The 27,101-nt window shown below is 44.1% G+C and overlaps 1 protein-coding gene across 2 annotated transcripts in view; it reads left to right on the top strand.

The window, feature by feature from the left end:
* Window positions 1-815: 815 nt before the first annotated feature.
* Window positions 816-27,101, top strand: part of C2H8orf88 (chromosome 2 C8orf88 homolog) — a 105,483-nt gene continuing 79,197 nt past the window's right edge. For both annotated transcript variants that reach the window (XM_033935296.1, XM_033935297.1), the window contains exons 1-2: window positions 816-939; window positions 2,258-2,356. In XM_033935296.1, the coding sequence (XP_033791187.1) occupies window positions 834-939; window positions 2,258-2,356 (205 nt within the window). In that variant the 5' untranslated portion in view covers window positions 816-833. The remainder of the gene's footprint in view (window positions 940-2,257; window positions 2,357-27,101) is intronic.

Genomic DNA, 27,101 nt, shown 5'->3' on the forward strand with positions numbered 1-27,101 from the left:
TGCGTTATGTCAGACTTGCATGCTCAGCGCTACCTCAAGTTCTGGGTGGTGGGAGGGAAGGTCAACTGGAGGCAGATGCAAGACAGAGCTTGCAAGAAAGAAATTCCTCCACTGTGTGACTGACACCGCTGGGACAGTGTGCGAGGGTAAGGAGAGGAGTTGTACTCACGTGACTGTTTGCTAGAAGGGAAGGGGGAGGAGCTGTGCTCACTGCAGAGTGCATACTGGCTGAGGGAAAAACCCGCAAATTACTGAGTCCGTGAATCGCAGACCGCAAATTTGCAGGGGTATATACTGTATTCTTTCCAATGTGCTTAATTTTTCATTTGTCCACATCAAATGCAAATTGATTGTTTACTCTTTCAAAAGTATAAAGACTTTCAAAAGTATAGAGACATGCTATGCTATAATATAACATATTAATACTTCTAAAACAAATAAGAGAAATGTTAAACTCTTGTACTCTTTGCCAGAATATATACTGTATATATGGTAAAAAGCAGTTAGTGCAGCTGGGTTTAAAACAGGTTTGTACAATATTCTGGAGTCCATAATCTGTTTATCAGGTAGCCTTAGAGAAAACCACTGCTAATCCCTGGGGTCAGTAACATGGAATTTTTCTACTTGGGATTGTCAGATAACTTGTGGCCTGGCTTGGCCACTTTTGGAAAGAGGATACTGGGCTAGGTGGACTTTTTTTCTGACCCAGTATTGCAACTCTTATGTTCTTGTGTATTAGCAGTCAAGTGAAGCACTTCTGTGAGTGGACGTCTTATGGCTCGGTGAAACTCCAAGAAGCAAGTTGCTCAGCCAAAGAAAGAAAAGTAGGAGTCATGGGGTCTAGATATCCTGGTAGAACAAAAATTGACATCCATTCTCCTGTGCCTGTTCTTGCTGGGAGCCTGGAGTTGCCCTTATCTGTTTCTGATGGGGCAAATTGTGAGTGGTACTTCACTTTTTTCTCCAGTCAGATGATTCCTTTCTGGAAAATCTTTTATTCTCTCTCTTTTCTGCATTCTTGCTCTTGGGACAATATAGTAGCATAGCAAAGATACATATACAGCTGTGATGGGTATGTGTCCCTATCCCAGGGACTGTAACGGAACAACATAAGATTGGGCCATGAAATCTCTGAGCTCACTTTGACTGAGAAGGGGATTTCCAGTAAACATACTGCACCAGGTTGAGCTTAATAGATTGGGAAGTCATTTTCTTCATGTTTAAGGAGGGGACCTAAGAGCAGCAGAGTCGCTTTATTAAAGGACTTCAGTTGACCATAGATAGACCTTAGTTATAGGATTACTGCTGACCATGGACCATAAAGATGGGTCTGTACAATAAAATGCACTGTTCTTTATTAAGACATGATATTTTAAACCATTGATTCCAGGATGAGTGTAGAAGGTGATCACCTTAGATTTCACTAACAAGAGTTGGCAAATTCCAGAGGACATGGTGGCCCAGTTGATTAGAGCACAAAAGTCCTTGTTTTCAAAGGCAGAGTTAGACTTTGTCTTCCTAATGCTAGGACAGTTTCCTCGCCTTCATTGCACTCCTTTTCTAAGTGCTTCAGTGTGGTGCAGGTCTGGAGGTTTGATTTCTTCAGTGTACCAGTTCTGATAGTGAGAGCTATTGATTCATCTTTCCTAGTCTGGGTAAAGTATGAGTACATTCCACTTATCTGGACTGGCTTGGCATGGACAACAGGAAGGGGAAATTTGGACTTGGCTCTTGAGTCTTGCCACACTTATCCAGAACCCAACCATGGAAGCCATGGCAGTCAAGGGTTCTTGGTCTGACAAATTCAGAAAGCTAACATTAAGTACATTGCAGCCCACTCTGATAGTAGTTATTTTCTTGGGATTCTATTCCTGGGTTAATGACTATGAAATGATGATTGACTGTATAAGATTTGGCTTTAGGGGAGTGACTTGGAAACTCAAAACCTAAGAATTTCCTTCAGTAGTCTGTTTTGTTTTTTTTCTGGCTTCATCAACTGGCAGGGGACAGAATCCCACTTGTCTGGACTAGTCTGGCAGCACTCAAAGAGAGGAAATAAACAGGTAAGTACTGGTAAGTCCAAATTTACCCTTAAGTTTAAGAACTCAGCCTGAGTAAATTTTCAAAGATGTAAATTTAGGAGCTTGAATATCTGTCTACATGTTTAAAGAATTAAGCAACATATAAGGATGTGAGTCTAATGAAAAAGAAAATATTCTATAAGGTTTTGTAATTTTTTTCTGAATTTTTCTTTTAGTATGGAACTTTAATTTGAGTAATACAATGGAAACCAAGAAATTGATGCGCAAATCCCTTCAACCGGCAAGACCTTTGCGCCGCCTTTCTTCTGACCATGGTAAATGTCTTGATGGTGTATTATTAGTATGAGTCCTTCTGGATTTTTAGAGAAAAGCATTAGCTACTTGCATGGTGATAAACATATATGAGTATTATCCCAGGACAAGCAGGCAGCCTATTCTCACATATGGGTGGCGTCATCGACGGAGCCCGGATGCAGAAGCCTCGCAATCAGATTTGCTTGTAGAAACTTAGAAGTTTCGAGTCGACTGCACCGCGCTTGTTCGAGTGCTTTCCTGCCCAGCGCAGGGCGAGTCTCCTCAGTTTTCTGCGGAGCTGAGAAGTCCGTCTTTGACTCTCTGCATTTAACTTTGTTACTTCGTGCCTTCTCTCACCACAGTTTGTATTAATTTTCTTACAAATAGCTGTTTTCTTTTCTTTTATTTCTAGTTTAAAAAAAACAAACATTTCTTCCGGTCGACTGGAGGGGCAGGCCGCTCGGCCGCAGCCCAGGGGCTTCGACTTTGCAGTGGCTGTTTTTCCTCCTATGTCCCGGCCAGCAACGGGCTTCAAGAAGTGTAGCCAGTGCCAGCGTGCAATTTCCCTCACGGACCCACATCGTCGTCGTCTCAACTGCCTTGGGCCGGGCCATCAACCGAAGTCATGCGAGCGCTGTGCTACTCTTCAACCTCGTGCCCGTAAATGTCAGCAGATTCTAGTGGGACGCTTTTTAGGATGGACTTTTCAGTCACACTCTTGTCTTCGAAGGAGGCCTTGAATCCACCTTCTGCCGAGGGTCCTCCTGCCTCCATGACTCCGACTTCGAGCATCATCAAGCCTTCCTCGTTTGCGGCGGCTCTTGCTTCTAGTACATCTGCTGTATCTTCCCTTGATTCCTCAGGTCAGATAGCTCAGCAGAAAGTTCCAGCGGTGGTTATCAAGGTTGTTAAGACTTTCAAGTCGAAGCACATTTCCACTGCCACTTTGGAACCTCCAGCCAAAGCAGGTGGTCCAGTTTCAGACACGGATCCATCCTTGCCGACTTCTTTCCAGATCATGTTAGAGAAGCAATTTATTCAGTTCTTTACTAGTATGGGACCGAAGCTGGCTACTCTGCAGACTCCCATGAGGTCGAGCCTCTTCCTATGCCTCCGGCTGAAGCTACACACTATGCAGGGAGCAGAGTCTCTGCGAGTGTCTGGTCTGGCATCTCTGCACTCGAAGCAAGGAGTAGATTCTTTGCAAGTGCCTCAACAGGAATCTTCATACAAGGAGCAGAGTCTTTGGGAGTGCATCGAGATTCCTCCACCAAGCCTCCTGAGCTTCGATCTACAGCTTCTAGCCCCATCCATTCCTTGGTGACAACATCTGCTTCCATCTCCGAAGCCAAGTCTCCTCGATCCTCGAGACCTGCTTCCAGGCACCATTCTCGACATCAATCGAGACCTTCCTCGAGGCATATCTGCAGACATACCTCTTCTTCTAAGGAGCGTCCTTCTTCTACTAAGCCTCGATCATCACCTGCCAGCTCTACTAGATCTCTGACTTCTCGATCGAGGTCCCTGCTTCCAGACCTCGAGGACTCAGCGGCTTCTCTTGCTTCTTCCAAGTCTCCTTATTCTTTTGATGCCTATTTTCCTGCCAAAACTTCATCTTCGACCCAGTCTGCCTCGAGGTCCTCGAGTCCCTCTTGAGGCAAGGCATTGGCAGATTAGCTATCTTTCTCTTCTTTTCTTCGTCAGATGGCTGCTGACTTGGATCTTCAGTTAGATGCTGGTTCTAAATACTCTAAGGAGTACCTCGAAGTCATGCATCTTCCTCAACCTCCTACAGAGTCACTTAAGTTCCCCTTCATAAGCTTCTGTCTCAGACTTTTACACGATGCCTGGAGACGCCTCATGCAATTCCTGCTGTTCCAGGCAAGATGGATTCCAGGTATAAAACTCTACATTACAAGGGATTTGAGAATTCGCACTTGTTTCATCATTCTCTGCTTGTGGAGTCCTCTTTGAAGAAGTTCCATCCTTCCAGAGTTTATGCTACCGTTCCTCCTGGAAGGGAAGGGGAAACCATGGACAAGTTTGGACGTCACCTTTACCAAAATGCCATGATGTCCTCCAAAGTCCTCAATTATAATTTTCATTTTGACACTTATTTCAAGTTCCTCATTAATCTTCTTCCAAAATTTCTCAGTTATTTAGATACTCAGAAGCACTTTGAGTTTCAAGAAGTCCTAGCTACTCTGTCTCAACTCAGATTACATCTTCTCCAGTCTTCTTATGATGCCTTTGAGTTGTCCGCCAGGGCGACTGCTTGTTCTGTAGCAATGCGTTGCCTAGCCTGGCTTCGCACCATTGACATGGACCCTAATCTTCAGGACCGCTTGGCTAATATTCCTTGTGCAGGCAATGACCTTTTCGATGAATCTATCGAGGCAGCCACCAAGAAATTGTCTGAACATGAAAAATCCTTTGTTTCTATTGTCAGACCAAAACCTAAGCCAGCTCCTGCCAAGTCTGCATGATCTCCTCCAATTTTCCAGAGGCGTTTTACTAAGAGAGCGGCTCCTTACAGTCGCCTGCCTCCTAAGAAACAGCAGAATCAGAAGTAACAGAAATCTCAACCTTCTGCTGCACCTAAGGCTGCGCAGCCTTTTTGACTGTTTAAAACAGAGCATAACCTCCATCGTTCTGTCTCTGTCCTCTCTTCCCCCCATTGGAGGTCGTCTCCATCATTTTTATCACCGATGGGAGACAATTACATCCGACCTCTGGGTTCTGTCAGCCATTAGGGAAGGATACTCTCTTCGTTTCACTCAGGTTCCACCAGAGCTTCCTCCAAGAGAGTATCCTTCCAGTCCATCCCAGACCGCCCTTCTTCTTCAGGAAGCTCAAGCTCTGCTTCGTCTCCATGCCATCGAACCAGTTCCTTTGGAACAGCAGAACAGGGGGTTTTACTCCCGTTACTTCCTTGTTCCAAAGAAGACGGGCGATCTGCGACCCATTCTGGATCTCAGGGCTCTCAACAAAATTTTAGTCAAAGAAAAATTTTGAATGTTGTCCATGGCGTCCCTTTATCCCCTTCTAGATCTGAACGACTGGTTATGCGCTCTGGATCTCAAGGAGGCCTATACTCATATTCCCATTCATCCGGCCTCCCGTTAGTACCTCAGATTTCGGGTGGGGAATCTGCATTCCCAATACAGAGTGCTGCCCTTTGATCGGGCTTCATCTCCCAGAGTGTTCACCAAGTGCCTAGTAGTGGTAGCAGCAGCTCTACGGAACAATGGTCTTCAGGTGTTTCCCTACCTAGATGACTAGCTCATCAAAGATTCAACATCTCAGGGGGTTATTGTAGCGACGTGGTTCCTACAAAGTTTGGGTTTGGAAATCAACTTTCCCAAATCACAACTTCAGCCCTCTTAGAATCTACAATTCATCGGAGCTGTTCTCGACACTATTCACCTCAGAGCATTCCTTCCGCAACAACGTCTAGAAGCTCTCCTTCAACTCTGTCATGCAGTGTCTTCCCGCTCTTCAATCTCAGCGAGACACATGATGGTACAAGTAAGTCACATGGCCTCCACAGTACACGTGACTCCTTTTGCCAGACTTCAAATCCGCATTCCTCAGTGGACCCTGGCATCTCAGTGGACGCAGGTTTGCTTCCCACTTTCTCGACACATTACTGTCACTCCTTCCTTGAGACAGTCTCTCCGCTGGTGGATGCTCTCTTCCAATCTCTCCAGAGGCTTACTGTTTCAAATGCCCCCTCATCAGAAGGTCTTCACAACAGATTCCTTGACCTATGCTTGGGGCACTCATCTCGATGGTCTCCGTACTCAAGGCCACTAGACCAGTACGGATCGTCAGTGTCACATCAATCTGTTGGAACTCAGAGCGATCTTCAGTGCTCTCAAAGCTTTTCAACATCTTCTTCACGACCAGGTAGTCCTCATTCGTACAGACAACCAAGTCGTCATGTATTATGTCAACAAACAGGGAGGGACGGGATCTTCCTCCCTTTGTCAAGAAGCTCTGAAGATTTGGAACTGGGTGATCCTTCACAACACCTTCCTCAAAACTGTCTACATTCAAGGGGCGAACAATTGCTTGGCGGACAACTTGAGTCATCTTCTACAACCTCACGAATGGACACTCCATTCTTTGCCCCTTCATCACATCTTTTCAAAGTGGGGAACACCTCAGATAGATCTCTTTGCAGCTCCCCAAAACTACAAACTGCCTCAGTTCTGCTCCAGGATATATTCTCCTGATCGCCTCGAGGCAGATGCTTTCTTATTGGAATGGAAAAATCTTTTCCTGTATGCATTCCCTCCATTCCCTCTCATTCTCAAGACTCTTGTCAAGTTGAAGAACACTTATGCCACCATGATTCTGATTGCTCCTCGGTGGCCGAGACAACCTTGATACTCCCTTCTTCTTCAACTCAGCAGCAGGGAGCCATAACTTCTACCAGGTTTTCCCTCTCTGCTTACACAGAGTCAGGGATCTCTGCTTCATCCCAACCTGCAGTCCCTACACCTGACAGCTTGGTACCTCTCAACATAACTCCTCTTCAGTTTTCTCAACCTGTAAGAGACTTTTTAGAGGCTTCTAGGAAGCCTGACACTAGGCAATGCTACCACCAAAAATGGACTAGATTTGCTGCGTGATGTTTTTCTCACGATAAGGAGCCTCAGGGTTCCTCCTTATCTTCTTTCTGGATTATCTTTTACACTTATCCACCTCTGGCCTCAAGTCTACATCTATCCGAGTCCATCTCAGTGCAATTGCAGCTTTCCATCAGCCTATCAAAGGGAAACCCCTATTTGCTCATCCAGTGGTTTCCAAATTTATGAAGGGACTTTTCAATGTCAAACCTCCTCTCAAACCGCCTCCAGTGGTTTGGGACCTCAATGTTGTTCTTACTCAATTGATGAAGCCTCCATTTGAATCAATGTCTATGGCTCATCTGAAATATCTCACTTGGAAAGTGGTGTTTCTCATTGCCCTCACTTCTGCTCGATGAGTTAGAGAGCTGCAAGCTTTAGTAGCTGATCCACCTTTTACCGTCTTCCATCATGACAAGGGGGTCCTCCGTACTCATCCTAACTTCTTACCTAAAGTGATTTCAGAATTTCATCTCAACCAATCCATTGTTCTTCCAGTGTTCTTTCCAAAACCTCATTCTCATCCTGGAGAATCAGCCCTTCATACTCTGGACTGTAAACGTGCTTTGGCCTTGTATTTGGAACTCCCCAAACCACACAGAACTGCTCAACTTTTTGTCTCCTTCGATCCAAACAAGTTGGGACATCCAATCTCTAAGCGTACCATCTCCAACTGGATGGCTGCTTGTATCTCTTTCTGCTATGCCCAGGCTGGATTACACCTACAAAGTCGAGTCACAGCCCATAAAGTCAGAGCAATGGCAGCTTCAGTAGCTTTCCTCAGATCTACACCTATTGAGGAAATTTGCAAAGCTGCTACTTGGTCTTCGGTTCATACTTTCACCTCTCACTATTGTCTGGATACTTTCTCCAAACGGGATGGCCATTTTGCCCAGAGAGTATGACAAAATTTATTCTCCTAAGTTGCCAACGCTCCCACCATCCCATTCTAGTTAGCTTGGAGGTCACCCATATAGGCTGTCTGCTTGTCCTGGGATAAAGCACAGTTACTTATCGTAACAGTTGTTATCCAGGGACAGCAGGCAGCTATTCTCTCAATAAATTTTGAAGTGTTTGAGGCTTGTGCAGATGAGAGCAAAGCTATCAGGAATTGGGTAGGTGCAGGAAAAGAACTTGCCTGGGTGGGAAAATGAGTTCCTTCAAGAACGGGGAAAAATTTGTCCCTGTGTCATTCTCTAGTGCAAACTAAAAGCAAAATCTAATCAATCAAAACATAGAACATCTGAAGTTCAAATGTAAATTGACAAAAATATGTGGAGAAAAGAGTGCTCAGAAAATTTGCTCCAAAGTAACTTAACACATAATGTGTCATGTATATGTAGCCATAGGGAAATACAGGCAATATATTAGAGGTGCATGAAGAAAACAAGAAGCAAATTAAGCACTGGCTAGTTAGATGTAAAGCATTTTTTTTTCCAATTCTTTATCCAATTTGATAAAAAACACTAAAAGAGAATACAGAGAGAAACTTGCTTCAGAGATGAAAACTCATAGTAATAACTCGGGTATATCGGAAGTAGAAAACCTGTGAGGGAAACTAGGGGACTTCAAGGAGTGAAAGGGACACTCAGTAGGACAAAGCTCCTCAGATTGATAGCAATGAAATCTTTCTACTATTTGGGATTCTGTCAGGTACTTGTGGCTTGGATTGGCCACTACTGTAAGCAGAATACTGGGCTTGATGGAACTTCAGTCTGCCCCAGCATGTCTGTTCTTATGTTCTTCCAAAACCCTGATTGAAATCTATCCATCACAGAGCTTGGCTCCAAAAATGATCTAGCTGGGCCTCCACCACCTACTTTAACAGTTTTGACAGGATACACAGGATAAAAACAGGTCTGTTATTTCTTTAATCTACAGGATCCAGAGATGATTTTTTCCACTAGTGACAAAATAGCAATGTTTATCCCAGGACAAGCAGGCAGCATATTCTCACTGATGGGTGATGTCACCGACGGAGCCCCGGTACAGACACTTCAAGAACTTGAAAAAGTTCTTGACCCCTGCACTGCGCATGCGCGAGTGCCTTCCCGCCCGATGTAGGCGTGCGGTCCCTCAGTTTCTTAGTTTCCGCGGAGCTAAGAAGTCACGTTTCAACAGCTGTTGAAATATTTTTCTTTATTCCAGGACAAGCAGGTAGCATATTCTCAACATGTGGGTGACATCACCAACAGAGAACCCGCAGTGGACAGCCTCGCAAGCTGACTTGCTTGAAGATCTTTTTAAGAGCTTATGAGTGCTACACCGCGCATGCGCGCATGCCTTCCCGCCCGAGTTAGGGCGCGCGTCTCCTGTGAGGTACCTCAGTTCAACGTTTTCCGCGGAGCCGAGAAGTCTTGTTCACTTCAGCTCTGCAGCTCTTCGTTGCCTTCTCGCACCGCGGCTTTGTTATTTTCTTTCAGTCGCTGTGCTTACGCGTCTTCTATTTTTGTTTTATTTAAAAAAAAAATAAAAAATTATTTAGCCTTTTTTCAACTGGCAGCCTTTGGGCCTAGGACAGGCCACTGAACCTCGTTCCTTCGCGGGTCTCTCTTTTTTCTATGTCCCGGCCTCTTACTGGGTTCAAACAGTGTAGCCAGTGCGGCAGGATTATTTCAATCACAGACCCTAATCGTTGGTGTATTGTTTGCCTGGGTCCCGAACACTGTCCCGACACTTGTTCGCGCTGTGCTACCCTTCAACCTCGAGCCCTTCGCAGAAGCTGTGCTAAGATTCTTCAACTATTTGGCACTATGGAGCAATCTGCTGAGAGGGTCTCAACCTCGGCTTTGGGGACAGCCTCAACTTCCAAGACCTCGACCGCCGTGGTTGCCTCGACCTCGGCCTCGACAACTTCAGCCTCGAAGGCCTCAACTGCAGTCCCTTCTAAGTCTTCATCTGTGGGTAAGTCTCCTGTTTCTCCTTCAGGTATCCTTCCTAAGAAGCCTCCAGAGTCTCAGGTATCCCAGGCCGTGCCTACGGTTTCAAGTTTCAAGTTTTATTAGTGCTTGATAAATCGCTTATTGAATATCTAAGCGATGTACAATTCAAATAAAATAGAAAGACAAATTCAATGACTTTAAATAAAAACATACTGGGTTAACATACATGAATCATGAGGATTGAGGGGGAAAGTTACAATATGTTTGTAGAAGAAAAAATACATTAAAGGGAAAATAACTCAAGGAAGGGAAAAAAAAAATAATTGTAGGATGTCAAGCCTAGGGACAAAAAATTCTAAGTCTGGGGGTCATATATTAAAAGCATCCTTGAAAAGATAAGTTTTTAAAGCTCTTTTAAAAGAAAAGAGGTCCTTTATGTCTCTTATGTACTGGGGCATAGAGTTCCACAAAAGAGGGGCAATAATTGAAAACATGTCTTGTCTTCTAGTTCCAATTATTTTCAGGGATGGAACTGTTAATAGATTGTTTGAAGCTGATTGGAGGGTCCGTGAAACGTTGTATGGAATGAGCATTCTAGTAATGAACTGGGGTTCATTATAGGTCATAGATTTGAAAACTAGCAATATTTTGAACGAAATTTGATGGATAATAGGAAGCCAATGAGAGTCTATCAGCAGAGGGGTGACGTGGTCAAATTTTTTGCATTGTAAATTAGTTTGATTGCGGTATTTTGGATAATTTGTAACCTCCTTTTTTCTTTTTGTGGTATGTTAAAAAAAAAGGGAATTGCAGTAATCGATTTTGGAAATGATCAACGAGTGAATCAATATGTTGATGGACTTAGGTGTAAGGAACTTGGATATAGAACGTATCATACGTAATTTACAAAAACATGATTTAAATGTATTCCCTATGTTTTCATGAAATGAAAGCTTGTCGTCCACGATAATACCTAAGATTTTTAACGATGAAACGGAATCTAAGGGAATGTTGTCTAGGACAAAGGTAGTGTCCAATGAAATGTCCTTTTTCCAAGAGAATAGCATAGATTTTGTTTTTTTTTTATATTTAAGGCTAATTTGTTGTTGTTAAGCCATTTTTTTATTGAGTCTAATTTATTATTGATTGTCAGTATTTCGTCTGGGTTTCCTGGATCAATGGGGTACAATAATTGGATGTCATCAGCGTAAGCAAAAGCAGTAAAACCGATAGATTAGCAGATATTTAAAAATGGGGACAAAAAATATTGAAGAGAAGAGGTGAAAGAATGGAACCTTGTGGAATTCCATATGAAGATGAGAAGGGTTTAGAATGTTCGTTATTAAAGTAGACTGTTGAAGAGCGATTAGAAAGAAAAGATTCGAACCATTTCAGAACTTGATCACTGATGCCAAATGATTCAAGTCGTTCTAATAAAAGAACATGGTCGATAGTGTCAAAGGCCGCTGACAAGTCAAGTGAAAATAGAACAACTGATTTATGATGGTCTAAAAAATAATGGATGTTGTTAATCATTCCGATCAGTGATAGTTCAGTATTGTGAAATTTCCGTAAGCCAGTTTGGTTCGGATGAAGAACGTTCGAAGCCTCTATAAAATCAGAAAGTTGGTTAAAGACCAGTCTTTCGGTAATTTTAGCAAGGAAAGGAATATTAGCTATGGGTCGATAATTGGAAATTTCTTCTGGGCTGATTTTATGGTCTTTTGCTATGGGTGTGATGGTTGTTGTTTTCCAGGAGAGTGGGACGTAAGCAGTGGTTAAGCTTTTATGAACCAGTGAAAGAATAAATGGACCAAAACAGGAGAAAAATTTCTTCAGATAAATTGGTGGAATAATCTCTGATCTTACTCCTCTAGGATTGGTTTTCTGAATAGAGAGATGGATATCTTTTATAGTGGGTATATTAAATTTTCTGCATTTGGAAGTTGAGATAGATTTTGCTGTGTAATCGTTTTCGATGATGTTATTTGAGTTTAGTAGAAAGTTGCTACGAATAATTCTTATTTTTGAGCAGAAATAATTTGCGAGATCTTGGGAAGAGGGGTTGCAGTTTTGTTTAGTATGATCTCTGTGAGTTAGAGGTGTGATAGATTTTAGAATAGAATATAGAATTGACAGATTTTTTGCTATTGAGATTTTTTTTCGTAGTAGTTAGATTTAGCTTGATTAATTTTTGTTTTATAAAAAGCTGCTTGTTCTTGTAGTTTTGGAAATTTTGAAGTGATTTATTATGTCTCCATTTTCTTTCTAAGGATCTAAGTTGTTTTTTTATAAGTGAAAGTTTGTCTGTGTACCAAGGGTTAGGAATTTTGAGCACTGGAATTGTTTTTGAGATTAATGAAATTTTTTTATCTATAAGGGATTATAGGGAGGAGTTCCAAGCAGTTAAATCTTCTCCTAAAGAAGTAGAGTTTGGAGTAGTGATGGAAGGATTGAAAAAGGGAGTAATATCTGATAGTTCTAATTTAGAAAAATCATGGAATTGAATTTTTTTGGATTTAAAATTTACAGGATTAATTACAGATTTTTGGAAGAGGAGATTAAAAGAAATCAAGTAATGGTCGGTTCAGGGGACAATGGAAATTGTTGGATCTGAACAGGATAGGGTTTGAGATTCAGTGTAGAGAACCAAGTCAAGTGTGTGATTTGCTTTATGAGTAGGAGCATTAATTAGTGTCTGAAGATTTAATGTACTGAAAAAATTGGATAGTTCAGTTGTAAAGATGTTAGAACTATCATCAAAGTGTATGTTAAAGTCACCCAAAATAATGGAATAAGCTGAAGTGGAGCAGAACTCAAAGATTAAGTTTTGAAGAGAGAACAGGGTATTGTTGCCTATAGGAGGTGGGGTGTAAAGTAATAAAAGATCAGTAGTTGGATTGGAGTTAATTTTAACTTGAAGATATTCGACATTGACAGTTCCTGTAGAAGTGTCTGCAATAGTGATTAATTTAGTTTGAAAAATGATTGCTAGACCGCCGCCTTTTCTCTTGTGACGATGATTCCAACAGAAATCGTAATTAGGTGGACAACAGTAGGATAAATAGGCTTCCTCCCCTTCGGTAAGCCAGGTTTCAACTACACAAAGGACGTGTAGGTCTAGGTTGATAATGGCGTCTTTTACAAGGTGATATTTACTTTTGATTGCCCTAACGTTAATAAGTCCAATTTTTAAGCTGGTGGAATTGGAGTTATGTTTTACTGGTTTAGAGGAAATGGTATTTAAGAGTGTACTATTAGTGGAATGTGATGAAAATGGTATTTCAAGGATTGTGGGAGAACTTTTTATATTAATTTTGTTGGGTTGGGGGCGATGACCCCAGTGAACAAGGATGTTTGAAAAAGTTGAGGACATAATAAAATTTGTAGTAGAAATATTGTGAAAACAAGACAGGTTAGATGATATAACGTATAAAAACGAGAAAAAAATAATTTTGAGTGAGAGACAAAAGGACATATGAAAAAGCAAATTGAAAATTGATTTGGAAGCGCCCTCAGGAAGCGCACAAAGGAGCGAACTAAGGAGCAGATTCTGCTCCTTATGCGTGCGCCTCTGCGGCATACGCTGCAGAAGGCCCAAATATATGGCGCATGGGCTGACCTTGCTTGGGGGAGGAGTCCGGCGGATCGCCGCTTTGCGGCGGCAAGAGACAGCAAACAGAGAGAAAGTGACTCAGCACAAACTCAGAAGCAGGAGCTGCCAACCCTCATGGAGTCCCTTGCAGCAGAAGGTGATGTGGACCTCAGCTTCTTCCACACCAGGGTCTAAGTCATTGCCCCCCCTCGCCAGAAATGCCTAACTTGGGAAACCTCTTATCTCCCTCTCACCTCTACGAGACTTCCAGCTAAGCGTGCCTCCAAACATAGGTAATACTCATCCTCGAGGTTGCCCTCTTTGGAGCGCACTGCTGCACATTCGAGACCTGATCCTTTCGTCTCGGTGCCTATGTTCGAGGACATGTTGAAAGCCATTTTGACCACTCAGATTTCCTTGGTCATGGCTCAACTTGTCCCGGCCTCGACCCTGCTTCCTATGAGCCAGCCTGAGCCTTCTGTCGAAGCACCTCGAGGCAAGCCTTGATAGTCTCGTCGCTTATCATCCAGTGACTCTTCGCCTCCTCCTGGGACAGAGTCTCCTGAACCTCGATCGAGACATCACTCGAGGCATTTGAGGCATCTTGCTTCCAAGCGGAGTCAGGAGTCTTCTCTCAAGCATAAGGGCTCTCCTCCCAGTACTGAGTCTTCTATGCCTCTTTTATCGAGGGTCATCGAGACTCCTTCAAAAACTAAACATAAGTCTCGGTCTCGCAAAGCTTCTACACCTGCTGCTTCGCCTCGAAGCCCATCTAGGTCGAAGACTCCTCCGTCGAGACTACCTCAGAGGGAGCTTTCTTCTCCTGCCTCGACCCACTCTGTTCCTCGGACCCCGGGAACTTCACCATCGAGGCTTTTCAAGCGCAAACACCTATCACAGCTAGTGGTGCTTCCTCGATAACCATGGTGCTGGACTCTGAGCCTTCTTCTCAATATTCCAGAGAGGCTTCTCCATCCTATTCTGCGGCTCCTAGGTCTCGCTCTCCTTCTCCTGAGGAACCATCTATCTCCAAGTCTGCCTCATTTGCGAGATTTGTCTTTGACATGGAGAAAGCTCTTCAGCTGGATCTCCACGCTGACTCTAAGTACACTCCTGACTTGAGTACTTGGCCGACATGGAGTTGCCTCATCCACCCAAGGAGACCTTGAGGCTTCCCATGACTCCTGTCTTAAAACAAACTTTCCTAAGGAATATGGAAACTCCTTACTCTATTACAGCCATACCTTCTAAACTGGAATCCAGGTATCGCACCGTCCCTTGTAAGGGGTTTGAGAAATCCCAATTATCTCACCAGTCCTTAGTTGTGGAATCTTCATTAAAGAAAGCTCAACCATCTACGATTTACGCTGCTGTCCCTCCAGGCAGGGAGGGCCGTACCATGGACAAGTTTGGCCGCAGGCTATATCAGAATTCCATGATGGCCAGTAGAATTCTCAACTACAATTACATTTTCACTGCTTATTTTAATTAGAGAATGACACGGGGAAAAAATCTGTCCCCGTCACCGCCCCGTCCCTGGCCCACCATTCTCTGCACCGCCCCGTCACCGGGAGAGAGCTGGCTAATCACTAGGATCGATTGGGCAGGCGGGTGTGGGCTGCGGGGACCGTGCGATCCTTTATGCCTCACTGCGGGGACAAGACCATTCACCGCTCCACTGGGCGGTGAATGGCCTTGTCCCCGTCCCCGCAGCGACTGCTAGTTTTCGTTCCCCGTTTTGGCGGGTTACCCGCGGCTAAACGCAGTGGCCGCGGGTAAACCGCCACCGTGTCATTCTCTAATTTTAATCACTTCCTCAAAATAATGCCTAAGTTTTTCCCGGCTCTTGAGGAACAGTGTCTTCCTGAGTTCAAACAGATTATTCGTACTCTGTCACAGCTTCGACTCTTCATGCTAAAAGCCACGTACGATGCCTTTGAGCTCTCAGAAGGATAGCGAGAAACTCCAAAATGACTTGTGTCAGTTAGAGAAATGGGCGGAGAAACGGCAGATGAAGTTTAATGTGGAAAAGTGCAAAGTAATGCATTTAGGCAGAAAGAACAAGGAACATGAATATAGAATATTAGGTGCGACTCTAGCTAAAAGCGAACAGGAAAAGGACCTGGGTGTACTGATAGACAGGACACTGAAACTGTCGGCACAATGTGCGGCGGCGGCAATGAAAGCGAATAGAATGTTAGGCATGATAAAGAAGGGAATCACTAGTAGAGCGGAGAAAGTTATAATGCCACTATATAGAGCAATGGTCAGACCACACTTGGAATACTGTGTCCAACATTGGTCTCCCAACCTAAGGAAGGATATAAAACTGCTGGAGAGGGTGCAGAGACGAGCAACGAAGCTAGTAAAAGGTATGGAGAATTTGGAATACGAGGAACGACTTAAGAGACTGGGATTGTTCTCCTTTGAGAAGAGGAGACTGCGAGGGGATATGATCGAGACCTTCAAAATAATAAAAGGAATCGACAAAATAGAGCAGGAAAAAAATTATTTACAATGTCCAATGTGACAGGGACAAGAGGACATGGACTGAAGCTAAGGGGGAACAAATCCAGGATAAATATCAGGAAGTTCTGCTTCACGCAGCGAGTGGTGGACACCTGGAATGCCCTCCCAGAGGATGTTATTGCGGAATCCACCGTTCTAGGATTTAAAAGCAAACTAGATGCACATCTCCTTACGATAGGCATAGAGGGATATGTGTGTCTTAATTTACGTCAGGTGCACACTGGCAGGACCTCTCCGTGTGCAGATCGCCGGACTTGATGGACCATGAGTCTGATCCGGTGATGGCAGTTCTTATGTTCTTATCCAGAGTTTCTGCCTTTGCAGTGGCTATGCATTGTCTCGCTTGGCTCCGCATTGTGGACATGGACCCTAATTTACAGGATCATCTAGCAAACTTTCCTTGCCAAGGGGCTGAACTTTTTGATGATTCCATTGAGGCTTCTACAAAGCCTCTCTGAACATGAACGCTCTTTGATTCGGCCGAAGCCTAAGACTCCTGCTCGGCCTTACAAACCTCCACCATGTCGTTATCCTCAAAAAACGATGCCAGCTTTCTCCAGTCCGCCACAGCAGCAAAGACAGCAGAAACCTCAGACTCCTGCTGCGGCTAAACCAGCTCAGGCTTTTTGACATTCTGTGTCAAAAGGCTTTCGACAAGGTACCACATGAAAGGCTGCTTAGGAAACTGTGGAACCACGGGGTGGGAGGGGATGTGCACAGATGGATCAAGCACTGGTTGTCGGGTAGACTGCATAGGGTCGGAGTAAAGGGCCAATATTCTGACTGGCGGAGAGTCACGAGCGGTGTGCCACAGGGATCGGTGCTGGGGCCGTTACTCTTCAACATATTTATCAATGACCTGGAAAAGGAGGCAAAGTGCGAGGTTATAAAATTTGCAGACGATACCAAACTGTGCGGCAGAGTTAGGTCCAGGGAGGAGTGTGAGGACCTGCAAAGGGACCTGGACAAGCTGGAAGACTGGGCAAACAAATGGCAAATGCGCTTTAACGTTGAAAAATGCAAGGTCATGCATATAGGGAAAAAGAACCCGTTGTTCAACTACAAATTGGGGGGGGGGGCATTGTTGGGAGACAGCAGACTCGAGAGAGACTTGGGTGTACTGGTGGATGCATCACTGAAGCCATCTGCACAGTGTGCAGCAGCCTCAAAAAAAGCCAACAGGATGCTGGGCATCATAAAGAGGGGCATAACAACCAGGACGCAGGAAGTCATCATGCCATTGTATCGAGCGATAGTGCGTCCGCATCTGGAATACTGCGTTCAGTATTGGTCGCCGCACCTCAAGAAGGACATGGCGGTACTTGAGAGAGTCCAAAGGAGAGCAACGAAACTGGTAAGAGGGCTGGAACACTGCCCATACGCCGAGAGGTTGGATAGGCTGGGGCTCTTCTCTCTGGAAAAAAGGAGGCTCAGGGGAGATATGATAGAGACCTTCAAGATCATGAGGGGCATAGAGAGGGTGGATAGGGACAGATTCTTCAGACTGAGGGGGACAACAGGTACGAGGGGGCATTCGGAGAAACTGAAGGGAGATAGGTTCAAAGCAAATGCGAGGAAGTTTTTCTTCACCCAAAGGGTCGTGGACACATGGAATGCGCTACCGGAGGAAGTGATCAGGCAGAGTACGGTGCAGGGATTCAAACAGGGTTTGGACGGATTCCTGAGGGATAAAGGGATCGTGGGATACTGAGAGAAGTGCTGGGATGTAACACAAGTATAGAAAACTAAACAAGTAATAAGTATAGTATAGAAAGCCAAGCAGGTCATGCATGTGCAAGGCCGGAGGGTTAGGACTTCGATGGGAAATTAGGACTTAAATGAGAAACCAGGGTGGCAAGGGGGCCCCTTCTGGTGATTCAGACAGGTCGTGACCTGTTGGGCCGCCGCGGGAGCGGACTGCTGGGCAGGATGGACCTATGGTCTGACCCGGCAGAGGCACTGCTTATGTTCTTATGTTCTTATGTGTCTGAGCATACCAACCTCCCTTCATCCCTGCCTCGAGGCAGATGCTTTCCTCCTGGAATGGGCAGATTGGTTTCTCTATGCCTTCCCTCCATTCCCTCTAATTCTCAAAACTCTTGTCAAACTCAAGACCGAACATGCCACCATGATTCTAATAGCTCCTCGTTTGCCCAGACAACCGGGTTACTCCCTTCTACTTCAACTCAGCACCAGGGAGCCTCTGCTTCTACCAGTTTTTCCCTCTCTGCTTACTCAGAGTCAAGGGTCCTTACTGCATTCCAACCTGCAGTCTCTACACTTAACAGCTTGGTACCTTTCAACCTAACTGCTTCTCTACAGTTTTCTCAGTCTGTAAAGACATTTTAGAGGGTTCCAGAAAGCCGTCCACTAGGCAGTGTTACAATCAGAAATGGACTAGATTTTCTTCTTGGAGCCAATATCTACCTCCTTGTCTTCAGTTTTGGATTATTTACTTCACTTATCGCACTCGGGCCTCAAGTCTACATCAATCCGGGTCCATCTTAGTGCGATTACTGCTTTCCATCAGCCTCTTGAGGGGAAACCTCTGTCTGCACATCCTCTGCTTTCCTGCTTCATGAAAGGACTTTTCAATGATAACCCACCACTCAAACTGCCTCCAGTGGTCTGGGATCTCAATGTCGTCCTGGCTCAATTGATGAAGCCTCCATTTGAACCAATTGATAAGGCTCATCTCAAGTATCTCACTTGGAAAGTTGTCTTTCTCATTGCCCTCACGTCTGCTCGAAGAGTCAGTGAGTTACAAGCCTTGGTTACAGATCCACCTTTCACAGTTTTCCACCATGACAAGGTGGTCCTCCGCACTCATCCAAAATTCTTGCCTAAAGTTGTCTCCGAATTTCATATTAATCAATCTATTATTCTTCCAGCATTTTTTCCAAAGCCTCATTCTCACTCTGGAGAAGTTGCGCTTCATACTTTGGACTGTAAACGTGCCTTGGCTTTCTACTTGCAACACACTCAACCTCACAGAACAGCCCCACAACTTTTCATCTCCTTCGATCCAAATAAGTTGGGCACCCTGTCTCGAAGCGAGCCATATCCAACTGGATGGCTGCTTGCATCTCCTTCTGCTGTGCTCAGGCTGGTCTCTCTGCAGGGTCGAATCATGGGCCACAAAGTTAGAGCAATGGCGGTGTCTGTAGCTTTCCTCAGATCAACTCCTATTCACCTCTTATTATTGTCTGGATACATTCTCCAGAAGAGACGGCCATTTTAGCCAGTCCGTTTTACAAAATTTGTTTTCTTACTTTGCCAACTCTCCCTCCTTCCCATTATGCTTAGCTTGGAGATCACCCACATGTTGAGAATATGCTGCCTGCTTGTCCTGGTATAAAGCACAGTTACTTACCGTAATAGTTGTTATCCAGGGACAGCAGCCAGATATTCTCACAACCCACCCACCTCCCCTGGTTGGCTTCTTAGCTAATTATCTGAACTGAGGTACCTCACAGGAGACGCACGCCCTAACTCAGGCATGAAGGCACTCGCACATGCTCGGTGCTCTTAAAAAGATCTTCAAGCAAGTCTGCTTGCGAGGCTGTCCACTGGGGGCTCCGTTGGTGACGTCACCCACATGTTGAGAATATCTGCTTGCTGTCCCTGGATAACGACTGTTACGGTAAGTAACTGCTTTTCGCTGCCTTCCCGTTTCCTGATTTTTTATTTTTTTGTCAGTTTCTTCTTTTATTTCTCTTATAAGTTCTTTTTAGTCAAAAAAGAAAAAAATCCTTTATATTTGATTTTTTTCTTTCGTTGTCGGTTTGGCCTAGTGGGGCCTTATGGATCGCTATTTTCTTTTCTCCCCTCTTCATGGCTCTTGTCCTGGGCTGGATTTTCCTGCTCATTCTTCCTCCACACGATTGTTATGTAGTAGCACTTGTCTTCACCGACATCTTTCGGTTATTTTAGCACTATCGGGCCCTCGACCGTGTCGTTTTTTTTCTTCCTTTGCTTTTTTTCCTCTACAGTGCATTTTCATGTGCTTTCTCCAGAGGCTGTTTCCCGTCGACGCCGTTAATCCAGTACCCAGCATACCTCTGACACCGCTTCTCCAGTCCGCACCGTCGGAGATCTTTTGGTAAGTTGGTTTTCTCTTTCAGGTCTTTGTAACAATGAGTCTACTCCTGTCTTTTTTCAGTCCTCTCTCGGGCTCCGCTTCGATGTTGATGACTGTCTGGATATGGGCATGTGCATCTGGGAAGCGTGGAGCAACACCGTTGGTACCCATCAGCAGACAACGGTACCGATGTTCTTTTCTTCTATTCTGCAGCCACACTTATGGTACGGTCATCGACCACGGGTATCGATGTTCTTTTCTTCCTGCTCTGGAATGACACCAATGGTACCAGTCGGATACTGGTGTTCTTTCTTTCTCCTCCGGGAGTGGCACTGATGGTACCGGTCATGGGCCCTGAGTGCCGGTGCTTTATTCTTTCTACTCTGGACCAACACCATGGGTACTGGTCATGGACCAACGGTACCGATGCCCTTTTCTCTCTGCTTGGGAATGACACCATCTGTACCAGTCAGGGCGGTACCGGTGTTCTTTCCTGTCTGCTCCGGTGGTGCTGTGTGCCTTGATACCGGCTATTTTCATCTCGGGATTGTTAACCCTTGGTACCAGCATTGTATCCATTGGTACTGGTTCTTCCTTTTTACCAGTGTTTTCTTTCATGCCCACGACTTCGGTCATCATCTGCATGTTTTCACTGTTCCTGTGGGTGATGTCGACGTTTCTAATGGGTGTCAACCTCCCTGCTCGAAGTCGACTTCTCTATCGATGCCATGTTATTGTCGTCAGTTCTGATCGATGTCGCAGTCCATATCGACATCCAGATTGAGGTTGACTTTCTTATAGCCATTGACAAGTTCATTTGTGCTCCAGTTGTTTGGGTTCTCAGCCCTGTCGACACCTTCTCTTCTAGTGCTGCCCAGTTCAGTTTTTTTATTCCGGGGACTTTTTCCTGTGAGTCTTCTCTGCTTTTGTTGATTCCTATCCTGTGACATCAGTTGTCCTTGCATTTTCCAGTGTCGGTGTTGTATCGATTCCTTCATGGTCTTGGTTTTGATTGGTTTTGAGGCGTGTCTTTTGGACTGGTTTTGAGGCGTGTTTGACTGGTTTTGAGGGGTGTCTTTTGGAACTAAGCCCCGTCTCTCTCTGAAGTGGTGGGTGCTTCTTCATCACATGTGCATTTTCCCTTGAGTGAGGTTCACAACGCCTTCGTATTTACATAACATGTTATTTTTTTACAGATCCATTAGGGATTTTTCTGTAACTGCATTCCTTTGGGAGTTGACTTTGTACAGTCATTTCTTTTCCTACGGAATTTCTTTTCCTTTCCTTGTACTTATCTCAAGAGTCCTTTTCATCCCTTCCTTGATCTCTATGGGGACTTTTTTGACACGCCCTTTGAAGTGGTTAACATGTGTCTTTGTTTCCCTCCTGGTGGAGTTCACAGGTTAGTTCACAGGTGGAGTTCACAGGTTAGTGTGTAGGTTTCTGTCTTTCTGGGCAGAGTGGACAAGGCTTGGGACCGATTAGCCAAATAGGCATTCTAGATCCCTCTCCTGCCTGACTGGTTTTCCTTGGCATACATTTGTGTACACATTCCATGTAGCTACTTTTCAATTTTAGGGTGTCAGGTCAAAAGCGTGCCGGGACAAAGGCGCGCATAGACAACTGAGCGCAACGCGGAGGCGCGCGCCGAGAAAATGACTGTTTTAAAGGGCTCCGGCGGGGGTGTGGGGGGAACCCCCACTTTACTTTATACCAGTCGCACCGCGTTGTGGGGGCGTTTTGGGGGGTTGTAACCCTCCACATTTTACTGAAAACTTTACTTTTTCCCTAAAAAACAGGGAAACAGTTAAGTTTCCAGTATAATGAGGGCGGTTACAACTCCCCAAACCCCCCACAACGCCGCTGCGATCTGTATTAAGTAAAGTGGGGGGTTCCCCAACAAAACCCCCCATCGGAGCCCCTAAAAACACTTTTTCTTTGGCGCGCGCTTCTGTCTGGCGCTCAGTTGTCGGCGCGCACCTTTGTCTTCGGCGGTTTTGTCTATGAACCCAATTTCAGTACCTGTTTTTGCAGATCTGTTTTTTACAGATCTGGTCTGCATCTGAGTGTCTCTTTTTATCATTACTCATCAGGACCGGTTATTGAATAAGTCTGCTTTGGGGAGGTGTTCCTGGGGCTGTGCTGGAACATGTTTCCTCTCCAGTGAGTTTTTCTGGCCGCATCTGTGTAGCAGTTTTCACTTTCACAGCAGCTGTCTTATCAGTTTTCATGTACTCCTATGAGCCTAGCTTCTCTGAGTTCTCTTCATGTAGAGGCTTTATCCACTTCATCTTTTCACCCTGTTCTCAGACATTTTTCTCACCCATCTCATTTTCTTTCCCGTTTCATTTTCCGTACCCATTTTCCTGTCTGTGTTTCTTTGGGGTATTTTTTTACTCCACTCTTCAGAGAGTGTTTCTTTTTCAGATTGTATCAATCTTCCACATATTGTTTCTTTTGAACAACAGGCATTCTCCTGTTTCTGTTATGCCACGGGTCGGACTACATTCTTTTACTCCTCAGTGGTCTTTTGTTTTCCAGTGGTACCAGGCGAGGGCTTGTCTCTCAAAGCTGGTATATCTTTGATCTCCTCTAGTCTCTACAGAGGTTCCCTTTTTAAGTTGTTACCTCCTTGCATGATTTACCTGCTTGCTGCATCTGTTTTCTGTATGGAGGGTTCATATGGATATTCTATAGCCTCAGGGTCTTTTGACTGCCAGGTATAGGATTTTTCCCATTTTTTTCCTAATTTTTCTTATGATATTTTAGGACCTCATGATTTTCATCATCTACACTGTCGTTAAGTCCTCCTTCCTTTCACAGTCAACTCGGGTTTTACACTACATGTAATTGAGCAAGGAGTCTAGGGCTCTCTCCTGTTATGTCAGGAGGCCCTGTTTTTGTGACCTTGGAGGTGATTGGTCATCTCCTCGTGCTGCTTTTCAAGGGGAGCTGAATTTCCTAGCAGCCAATTTCAACGGGTTTTTTTCTTCTGGATTGGGTGAGCATATTTTTATATGCATTCCCTTTGCTTCTTCTCCTGTTAAGTTTTTTCAGCAAGCTCACGAGAGCTGTTACCATCATGATGCATGGTGACCCAGTCAACATGGGTTCTTCCTTCTTCGTCCACTCAAATTTTAGGGAGCCCTTTCTTCTCTTCCTGCTCGGTTCACTACGATTCAGGAATCTTTGATTTCTTCCAATCTTCATTGGCTTTTTCTTTGGGCTGAGTCCGTTTCATTTTCATCTTTCTCAGCCCATTTGTTGAATTCTTCCAGGACACCAGCCACTCGCCCTTGTTGATATCAAAAGTGGTTTCATTTTCTTTCCTGGTGTCTTTTTCTCTGCCTGTTTCCACCTTCTTAACCGGTGGTATTTTTTTCTTTGCTTCTAGTCTTTGAGTCTATAGCTCTCAGACTTCTTTTTAATGCTATAGCATTTTTTCCCTTGATCTGTCAAGGAGTGCCTTTTTTTCTGTTTTCTCCTTTGGTTCCCAGTATCATGACAGGGGTTTTTCATGTGTGTACCCACCCTCTGTCGTCTGGACTATTCCTGTGTTTCTTCCTGGTTGTTAATGCTACCATTTATAGCAATGGTGTCAGCTCCACTTGAGTTTATTACCTGGAAAATGGTTTTTCCTTCTGTCTCTCACCTCTTCCAGGGAGATCAGTGAGTTTCATGCCCTGCTAGCAGCTTCATCCTTATCAATCTTTCTTCAAGCCAAGGTGATTCTGTGTTCATGTCCACAGTACCTTCTACTATTTTCATTTCGCTCAGCCAGTTCTTCTGTCTGTGTTGTTTCCTGCACCTCATTTATCCCTACGAGGATCCTGGCTTTGAATGTTTTGTCCTACAAGCGTTTTTTTTGTCCTCCTTGTTACGCAGGTCGGACCCACAGTAATTTTATTCCAAACTTTTCTTTTGATTCAACTCAGTTTGGATATCCTATATTCATGGGAACGATTTTTCGTTTGGCTGATTGCCTCCCTCTCGTTCTTCTTTACTCAGACTGGCCTGGCACGGGGATATCGTGTCCAAGACCCTAAGTTCGAGTTCTGGCCGCTTTTGTTGTTTTCCTTATAGTTACATTACTGAGGAACTCTGTACAGCTGCCCCCTGGTCCTCAGTTCATACCTTCACTTCTCACTACTGTCTGGAGTCTTTCTCCAGATGGGATGGGACTTCGGCCATTTTGTCTTACAATTGTGTTTTCTTTGGCCAACTCTCCCACCATCCCATCTCTGTTAGCTTGGAGGTCACCCATCAGTGAGAATATGCTGGCTGCTTGTCCTGGGATAAAGAACAGCTACTTACCATAACAGGTGTTATCTAGGGACAGTAGGCAGATATTCTCACAACCCACCCACCTCCCCAGGTTGGCTTCTTAGCTGGCTTATCTTAACTGAGGGACCGCACGCCTACGTCAGGAGGGAAGGCACTCGCGCATGTGCAGTGCAGGTATCAAGAACTTTTTCAAGTTCTTGAAGTGTCTGTACCAGGGCTCTGTCGGTGCCGTCACCCATCAGTGAGAATATCTGCCTGGTGGCCCTAGATAACACCTGTTAACAGTAAGTAACTGTGCTTTCTCCAATAATAAGCAGGCATAATATTCTCATATGTGGGTGATTTCATCCAATCCATGGAACCCAGTATGAACATTACCAAGTGCACTGTCACTTTTGTGAAACAGTGCCTGTACCATGTGTGTTCCATTGCCTTCCTGCCCGACATTGGCTCGTGGGACCTGCAGTTCTTTATTTTCCACAGAGCTGAGAATCTTTGTCTTCAGTGTTCACTTCAGTGCATCAGACTTTTATGTTTTTTGTGCCTTCCTGTTGTTCTTGGTTTTAATCATAATTTTTCTTTTTTATTGTGATTCTTTATTTCTATTAACTTTGGTTTATTTTGTCAACTTTTTCATTTTTGGTCTTTGGGCCACGTTAAGCCCTTTTTTCTGCTTGAGAACTTTTATTGTTTTTGGGCTTTGTTCTACTTGAGATTCTTGGGCTATTATTACATTACATTAGGGATTTCTATTCTGCCATTACCTTGTGGTTCAAGGCGGCTTACAAAAGATTTATAAACAGGGTTACAATGGGATAACAATAGAATTGCTAGAGTGGTAGAGAGTAGATCTTTTGACATTTCTTTGGTAGTTAAGAACAGGGAGGCTTAACAGAAGATTTATAAACTACAATTGTCCTTGCTATGATAATAAAGGGTAGATCCTTTGTCTATTTTAGTGTTGTTGAGAGTACGTGAGGTTAGGGCTGTTTCAGGAATTTTTTGAAAAGTATGGTTTTTAGTTCTTTTCTGAATGTCTTGTAGTCTGGGGTGGACATCAGAAGGTTGGAGATCTGGTTGTCTAGTCTTGCTGCTTGAGTGACTAGGAGGCCATCGTGTAGTTTTGATCGTTTTACTTCTTTGATCGGGGGGGAATGAATGGGGAGTGCGTTTTTCTGTGTCTGGTTGTGGATGCTGGGATAAGTCGGTTGTTCAGGTAGGACGGGCTGTCTCCGTTAAGAGTTTTAAATAACATGCAGTAGAATTTGAATTGTATTCTTTCTTGGATTGGTAGCCAATGTGAGTTGATGTAGGCTTCTGTGATATGGTCATGTTTTCTCAATGAGTAGATGAGTCTTAAAGCTGTATTTTGGATTGTCCCTTTCACTTTGCATTGGCTGTTTTCCCCTCCATGTCAAAATTGGTACAGAGTAGCCTTAAAAAATGCTCTCGATACAATAGGACCATTTCAGGCTCTGATCTGCATAATTGATATGTCCAGTGCTTGGGTCCTCAACATCAGGGCATTAATTGTGTCCTTAACATCAGGGCATTAATTGTGTCCTCTACTCCCATTTGCAAAAGAGGTCACTTGGAAGCCCATAAACTGCAATTTGAAAAGCTTTTTGGTACCGTGTCGGCATAGAAATTATGAAAACAATACAAAATTGGCTAACACACCTAGTCCTTGGGGAGAAAAAGTCTAAGGAGATGGGGCAAATCTACCAATTAGTAAATAATGGACATCAGTATGAGCCCTTCATAAGTGAATGAACGTGGACCTCTGGCTCAGGCAATATCTCAAAAGGTGACCAGCACCAGACCGCAGTCTAAATGAGAATAGCCTCATACATCATATAGTCCATATGTGCCAAAAAGATACATGCAAAATTTCACACACCCAAAACCAACTAGACTTTTTTTACACCAAGGAGACGGGGTTAAATGGGCAACACATACATTCCCTGAAAACACACCTTGTAGATAAAAACTTTCCTAATACATACAACAGTGAATATGGGCGTTGGCCATGCAGGGTCTCCAGGGCGTCTTTAAAGCTTGAAGTCGCCATGTTTTACTTTTCGGTCCTAGCATCTTTGATTGCAGCACGCTTTGGAACCAGGGGATTTTTCCTACCGACAGACTTAACAGTCTTTGTCGGCTTTTCACCAACTTATATATAGTTTTTTTCAATTCAATCTCTGCTCCTGATGAAGTGGCGAAACGGAGCTCTGTCGAGTGGTGATATTCATTAGTGACTCTTAAAGTTGTGGACTCTTAAAGTTGTGATATGTTAGGATATCTTTGATTGGGCTCTATTTGAGCCGTTGTGCGTCTGTATATGTGTGAGTGTTTAGCATTTGAAGCTACGTTTCTATCATTTATTATTTATCATTTTTGCTTGGTGCGTGTGTGTGTGTGTGTTTGTGGTGCTTTTTAGCTCATGAACTCCAATTGTCATCATTTATATTACGTATGGTTAGTGAGGAATTGCACTTGCACTTTAAACGATAAGATCCCAATAACGGATTGTTAGCGAGGACCTGTATTTGCACTTTATATTTATACTTATATTTATATTCATATTTATACTTATACTTATATTCATATTTATATTTATACTGTTTTTTTATGGTGCTACAGGCTGCATTCTCACTTTTAGTATGATACGACCCCAATTAGGTATTTGCAGAGGGATTTTTTGCATTTGCACTTTGTCTCATTCTTGCCATATATTTTGCACTTTATGAAGCACCTTGC

The sequence above is a fragment of the Geotrypetes seraphini genome, chromosome 2, assembly GCF_902459505.1.
Source record: "Geotrypetes seraphini chromosome 2, aGeoSer1.1, whole genome shotgun sequence".
Lineage (NCBI taxonomy): Eukaryota > Metazoa > Chordata > Amphibia > Gymnophiona > Dermophiidae > Geotrypetes > Geotrypetes seraphini.